Source organism: Drosophila kikkawai, chromosome X, assembly GCF_030179895.1.
Source record: "Drosophila kikkawai strain 14028-0561.14 chromosome X, DkikHiC1v2, whole genome shotgun sequence".
NCBI classification, from domain to species: domain Eukaryota; kingdom Metazoa; phylum Arthropoda; class Insecta; order Diptera; family Drosophilidae; genus Drosophila; species Drosophila kikkawai.
Window position 1 is genome coordinate 1,648,966 of NC_091733.1, and position 7,587 is coordinate 1,656,552.

General features: G+C 55.0%; 1 protein-coding gene across 1 annotated transcript; it reads left to right on the plus strand.

Annotated features, from left to right (window-relative positions):
• Positions 1-4,108: 4,108 nt before the first annotated feature.
• Positions 4,109-5,194, plus strand: LOC121502693 (uncharacterized). The gene has a single exon (XM_041776391.1). It carries the CDS (start codon positions 4,109-4,111, stop codon positions 5,192-5,194), a length of 1,086 nt encoding a protein of 361 aa, XP_041632325.1.
• Positions 5,195-7,587: the final 2,393 nt, after the last annotated feature.

A 7,587-nucleotide genomic window follows, 5' to 3' on the forward strand; every position in this document is an offset into this window, starting at 1 on the left:
TGTGCGATGCAGCAGACCAGGAACCCTTCGGCTCGGCCTACAAGCTGGTCATGGGCAAACTCTACAGACCGCCGACTCCAACCTCCCAGGAACAACTTGGAGCTATAATCTCCACGCTGTTCCCGTCGCAGCCGCCCCTCGTGCTGCCAAACATAGCTGCGAGTGAAGCGATCTTCACCAACGAGGAGGAAATACTGTGCGCGTTGGCCAGCAGCAAGGCAGCCAAAGCCCCGGGACCCGATGGCATTCCCAACGCTGCACTTCATGCCATAATGAAGTCATACCCAAGCCTATTTGCACAGGTATACAACAGGTGCATTGCGGAGCGCACTTTTCCAAGAGTATGGAAGCAGCAGAGACTAGTGCTTATCCCTAAACCAGGCAAAATGAATGACGACCCGTCCTCATATCGCCCCCTGTGCATGCTCAACACACTGGGGAAGATATTTGAGCGCATAATCTGCAACAAGTTGGAGAGAGAGATCGAAGAGCGTGGAGCTCTATCGAATCAGCAGCACGGTTTCAGGAAGAAGCGGAGCACGATCGACGCGATACGAGAGGTAACGCTAATGGCAGCAAACGCGATTGAAGGCGAAAGATGGCAGGGAGGCACCAAGCAATACTGCCTGGTCAGCACCCTAGATGTCAAAAACGCTTTTAACTCAGCAAATTGGAGCTTAGTCCTGCAGGCACTCCAACACGGCGGCATATCAGGGAACCTCACCCTCCTGATAGCGGACTACTTCAAAGATCGCGTCCTTCTGTACACATCCGACGACGGCAACCAGATGCACCACGTGACAGGTGGTGTACCCCAGGGATCTGTTCTTGGGCCAATCCTGTGGAACGTCATGTATGACGGGATCCTGAGACTTCCACTACCAGATGGCTGCGCCGTAGTAGGGTTCGCTGACGATATAGCGCTGGTCACGGTGGAGAAGCACCTGTCCGATGTCTCTGCTAAATGCAGCATTGCAATCGACATGATGATGTCTTGGCTGAAAGACAACGGTCTCTCGCTCGCCGAACACAAAACGGAAGCAGTGCTCATAAGCAGTAGAAAGACCGTAGAGAAGGTCACCTTCCGGGTCGGCTCGACATACGTCGAGTCCAGTCCGGCGATCAAGTACCTCGGAGTCATGATCGACCATAGGCTGAATTTTAAGAGCCACCTGGAGTACGCAGCGGCCAAGGCATCTAAGGCCACTGCCGCTATCTCTAGGATGATGGCCAACACCCGTGGCCCAAAGCAGCATAGCAGACGATTAATAGCTACAGTGGTGACCTCGACCATCTTGTACGCCGCGCCGATTTGGGCGGAAGCCATGAGGACTGTCAGCTACAGCCGGCAGTGTAAGTCTGTCTACAGACGCTGCGCTTTGCGCATCTCGAGCTGCTTCTGCACGGTGTCAGAAGAAGCTGCATTGGTGGTGTCGGGAGCAATCCCAATAGACCTACTGGCAGAGGAGCGCAGGACTGGGAACTCAGGTAGCAGAATCCAGAGAAGCAGCACCATGGGTCGATGGCAGGATAGATGGAACAACGCGAGCACAGGACGATGGACCTACAGGCTCATCCCCGATCTGGTTCCCTGGTTGCAGAGACGACATGGTCAGCTGGACTACTACACCACGCAGATCATCACAGGACATGGTTGCTTCAAGGCCTACCTCCACAGGTTTAAGCATGAGGTCGACCCGTACTGCGACTACTGTGGCAGCGCTTTTACTGAGGACGCGGAGCATGCATTCTTCGTATGCCCCCTATTCTCGGCGGAACGAGCCGCGCTGGAAGCGGCAATGAACTGCCGCCTGACACCCGACAACTTAGTCGGTTGCATGTTGGAGACCCCCTCCAAATGGAATGCGGCTGCCGAAATGGCAGCAACCGTGATGCGAGAGCTGAGGCGCCGGGAGCAGACCCGTCGCACCGAAGGCGACCGATGAGCGGCAACAGGACCGCCAACCGCCCCCGTGAAGTATAGCTTTGCGGCAGTCCCACGGGTGCGGACTTTCCACCCTATCCATCCTCTGTAACATATGTACTTAAGCCTATATTCTTTTCAATTAAAAAAAAAAAAAAAAAACACCACCCGGCACGAAGCCATACACACACACACACACTCGCACACGCACACATCAGAAGTGTGTTTTCTACTCACAGTGGTTGGACGCGTTTTTCCGAGCTCCGAAAGTGAACTGTCTAGGAGCCAGTATAAACACCTCGGAAGCAGCTGAAAAGCAGTATTAGTGCAGTGTGAGACACCTCGGGACAAGGATACGTACCAGAACCGGCCCAGGGAGGATATCCGAATCTTGGGAATCCTGGTACTCGCGATCGCCATAGACCCCCAGGGCAAGGGGGGGGACCGCTCTCTCGTCCAGTGAGCACCTCACTCTCACGAATTGGAACAGTTTCCACAAGCCACTCTTTTTTCCATTTTCCCTCGCGTTTTCAGCAGCACAACAAGATCAGCTGATCACAGTGCTGCGCAACGCACGCGTAGGGAGCTTTCGCACCTGAGGTAGTGTTGGAAAACGAGTGCAGCCCGCGCAAATTTAAAAATTTTAACTAGAGGCTATCCAACCCCTCCGCTGAGGCGGCGCCAGTCAAAAGGGGCTCTGGGGACCGAGAAGGAGCGGTATAACTCCCATCAGGCATCCACTGGGGGAAATCCCTGTGCACCGAGGGACCCCACTAAGGAGCAGGTGCGATGAGCCAAATGAAACCGCCTGCAGGCCGGGACGACGAGACCCAGGCATTAGCAGTAGCTAGAGCAGAGGAGGAACTGCTGCGAAACTTCCAGCGCAACAAGCAGAGGATGCAACACTCGCCTCCCGCGAGCATGCCAGAGAAGCAACCGGTGTCGGCACCGCCAAATGTGCAGGGACCCGTGTTTGTTTTCGGCGAGACTGAGGAGAAACCGGCTACTCCGAAGAGAAGCTTTGATGCTGTGAGCCCCGATGGGAACCAGTCAGGAACGCACAAGAAGCAGAGAGTGGACACTAGCGCACCAGCACTAGCCGAAAAGCTGGGGAAGATGCTAGACGAGATGATCGCCAAGTTCACGGATACCAAGACAAACAACAAAAAGGTGGTCCGCCACGTCACCCATGGGACAATCGACTCCATGATGGCGATGAAAAAGCTGCAGGTCGACATCAGTGCAGCGCTGGCCGATGGCCACACCAAGGGCCAGGAAATTCGGCATGGCAACAGGTCAGAGCCAAGCCTAAACCCAGGAATCCCCAACCGAGACAGGAGAGCAGCGAACCCAAAGGGACTCGAGCACCAAACGCTGTCATGCCCAGGAAGCAGCGCGCCGACGCTATTTTAATAAAGTGCAGCGAAGGCTCGTACGCAGATATGTTGAAGCTGGTCAAAACTGAGCCCTCCCTCCAGGGACTCAAAGATAATGTTCAAGGCTTGCGAAGAACTGCAAATGGCGGACTCCTATTGAGAATGCAGAAGCCTCAGGACCCGTCCACACAGCAGCTGCAGGCAGCTCTCAGGACGGCCATATCCGATAAAGCAGAGGTGGCGGTCATGCAGGAAACTGTGCAAGTGGAGATTCGCGACCTGGACGAGATGACCAGCGGCGATGAAGTCACTATGGCTCTGTTTGCTGGAGAGGATTCAGACATCGCAAGCAACGCTGCACCTAGGATGCGGAAGGCGTTTGGCGGCACGCAAACAGCAACCGTCAATCTCAGGCCCGATCATGCGCGGCGACTGCTCGATAAGGGCAAAATCCGAATCGGATGGGTCGTCAGTCGCATCAGACAGAAGACCGAGCTAAGGAGGTGCTTCAAATGCATGGGCTATGGGCATACCTCGACGAGATGCAGGGCCTCAGACGCAGTAGCCAAGGCCACACAAAACTCCTGCTTCAGATGCGGGGAAGAAGGCCACAAGCACTACACGTGCCAAGCCAAGCCCAGGTGTATCCTATGCACCAGAGGAGGCAAACCCGCGGGTGAAGCTGCGCACGCTACTTTGAGCAGGATCTGCCCTGAGTACCTGAAGGCCACCCATAACACGCAGAATGGTTAAGTTTTTACAGCTTAACCTAAACCACTGCAGAGCTGCCCAAGATCTGCTGTCACAGATGGTTTTCGAGGAGGAAATTGACATTGCTGTACTGAGTGAACCGTACAAGTCAAAGGCAGAGGGAGTATGGCAACAGAGTGCGGATGGTGGTGCAGCCATATGGAGCTGCGGGCAGTCCCCCGGACACCTGTCACAGAGGGCGTCGAGACCTGGCTATGCAAGGGCTAAGGTCCAAGCAACCACCATCTACAGCTGCTACCTAGCCCCGAGCTTGCATATAGATGCCTTTAGAGACATCTTGCAGGAGATCGCCCGAGACGCCCGCGGAAGATCCCCAGTACTAATCGCTGGGGACTTCAATGCGTGGTCCACCGCCTGGGGGAGCTCGAAAACGACCCAGCGGGGAACCATCCTTCTGCACGCCCTGGCCACACTAGACGTTTGTCTCCTGAACGATGGAGCTAGATGCACCTATAGCAAGGCAGGCAGAGAGTCAATCATTGACCTGACTTTCGCCAGCCCGGAGCTCTGCCGGACCAGCCACTGGAAGGTCACGGATCTGCTCACATACAGCGACCACGCAGCCATTATCACCCAGACGACGCACAGCCAGCAGGGCCCGTCTCTCCGGCAATCTGCGTACAAGGTACACACCCTTAACGCAGATACACTCCTAAGCAGTATGGATGGCAACGTCATCACTGGCGACGCCAACACCTGCGCCGACATATTAGCTGCGAGAATCAAGGCTGCTTGTGATGCCGCCATGGCGAGCTCCACTAGAGGAAATGGAAGGAGACCAGTCCCCTGGTGGAATCATGAATCCGTCGCCAAGAGCGAGTGCCTCTCTGCAAGGCGAAGATGTCAACGAAGTAGAGGGCGTCCCACGCAAGCGCTGTTCGAGACACGCTACAAGGAGAAGAAAAAAGCCCTCAAAATCGCTATTAAGACGAGTAAGAGCAGGTGCTTCCGAGAGCTGTGCGATGCAGCAGACCAGGAACCCTTCGGCTCGGCCTACAAGCTGGTCATGGGCAAGCTCTACAGACCGCCGACGCCAACCTCCCAGGAACAACTTGGAGCTATAATCTCCACGCTGTTCCCCTTCGCAGCCGCCCCTCGTGCTGCCAAACTTAGCTGCGAGTGAAGCGATCTTCACCAGCGAGGAGGAAATACTGTGCGCGGTGGCCAGCAGCAAAGCAGCCAAAGCCCCGGGACCCGATGGCATTCCCAACGCTGCACTTCATGCCATAATGAAGTCATTCCCAAGCCTATTTGCACAGGTATACAACAGGTGCATTGCGGAGCGCACTTTTCCAAGAGTATGGAAGCAGCAGAGACTAGTGCTCATCCCTAAACCAGGCAAAACGAATGACGACCCGTCCTCATATCGCCCCCTGTGCATGCTCAACACACTGGGGAAGATATTTGAGCGCATAATCTGCAACAAGTTGGAGAGAGAGATCGAAGAGCGTGGAGCCCTATCGAATCAGCAGCACGGTTTCCGGAAGAAGCGGAGCACGATCGACGCGATACGAGAGGTAACGCTAATGGCAGCAAACGCGATTGAAGGCGAAAGATGGCAGGGAGGCACCAAGCTACTGCCTGGTCTGCACCCTAGATGTCAAAAACGCTTTCAACTCAGCAAATTGGAGCTTAGTCCTGCAGGCACTCCAACATGGCGGCATATCAGGGAACCTCACCCTCCTGATAGCGGACTACTTCAAAGATCGCGTCCTTCTGTACATATCCGACGACGGCAACCAGATGCACCACGTGACAGGTGGTGTACCACAGGGATCTGTTCTTGGGCCAATCCTGTGGAACGTCATGTATGACGGGATCCTGAGACTTCCACTACCAGATGGCTGCGCCGTTGCAGGGTTCGCTGACGATATAGCGCTGGTCACGGTGGAGAAGCACCTGTCGGATGTCTCTGCTAAGTGCAGCCTTGCAATCGACATGATGATGTCTTGGCTGAAAGACAACGGTCTCTCGCTCGCCGAACACAAAACGGAAGCAGTGCTCATAAGCAGTAGAAAGACCGTAGAGAAGGTCACCTTCCGGGTCGGCTCGACATACGTCGAGTCCAGTCCGGCGATCAAGTACCTCGGAGTCATGATCGACCATAGGCTGAATTTTAAGAGCCACATGGAGTACGCAGCGGCCAAGGCATCCAAGGCCACGGCCGCTATCTCTAGGATGATGGCCAACACCCGTGGCCCAAAGCAGCATAGCAGACGATTAATAGCTACAGTGGTGACCTCGACCATCTTGTACGCCGCTCCGATTTGGGCGGAAGCCATGAGGACTGCCAGCTACAGCCGGCAGTGTAAGTCTGTCTATAGACGCTGTGCTTTGCGCATCTCGAGCTGCTTCTGCACGGTGTCAGAAGAAGCTGCATTGGTGGTATCGGGAGCAATCCCAATAGACCTACTGGCAGAGGAGCGCAGGACTGGGAATTCAGGTAGCACAATCCAGAGAAGCAGCACCATGGCTCGATGGCAGGATAGATGGAACAACGCGAGCACAGGACGATGGACCTACAGGCTCATCCCCGATCTGGTTCCCTGGTTGCAGAGACGACATGGTCAGCTGGACTACTACACCACGCAGATCATCACAGGACATGGCTGCTTCAAGGCTTACCTGCACAGGTTTAAGCATGAGGTCGACCCGTACTGCGACTACTGTGGCGACGCTTTTACTGAGGACGCGGAGCATGCATTCTTCGTATGCCCCCTTTTCTCGGCGGAACGAGCCGCACTGGAAGCGTCAATGAACTGCCGCCTGACACCCGACAACTTAGTCTGCTGCATGATGGAGACCCCCTCCAAATGGGATGCGGTTGCTGAAATGACAGCATCCGTGATGCGAGAGCTGAGCCGCCGGGAGCAGACCCGTCGCACTGAAGGCCGATGAGCGGCATTAGGACCGCCAGCCGCCCCCGTGAAGTATAGCTTTGCGGCAGTCCCACGGGTGCGGACTCTTCCACTCTTTCCCTTTTTTGTATATTACACTTAACTCTATATTCTTTTTTTAATAAAAAAAAAAAAAAAAAAAAAAACACGCACACATCACCGTGAAGGCGGCCAAAAACAATATCAATGGTTAGGGTTCTTCAACTCAACTTTAACCACTGTAGATCAGCCCAAGATCTACTGTCCCAGACGGTCAGCGAGCAGAACATCGACGTCGCTATACTGAGCGAGCCCTACCGGCCAAAACCAGAAGGAGTCTGGCAGCAAAGCACCAATGGCGGCGCAGCCATTTGGAGCTGCGGGCAGCCCCCGTGCCACCTAGCGCAGAGGGCGATGAGGCCTGGCTATGCCAGGGCTAAGTTTCAAGGGACAACCATATACAGTTGCTACCTAGCCCCGAGCTTGCACACAGACGAGTTCAGGGAGATAGTGCAAGAGATCGCCCAAGATGCTCGCGGACGGTCACCGGTGATAATCGCTGGAGACTTTAATGCATGGTCCACAGCCTGGGGGAGTACAAGAACGACCCAGCGGGGAACTATCATCCTTGACGCCTTTT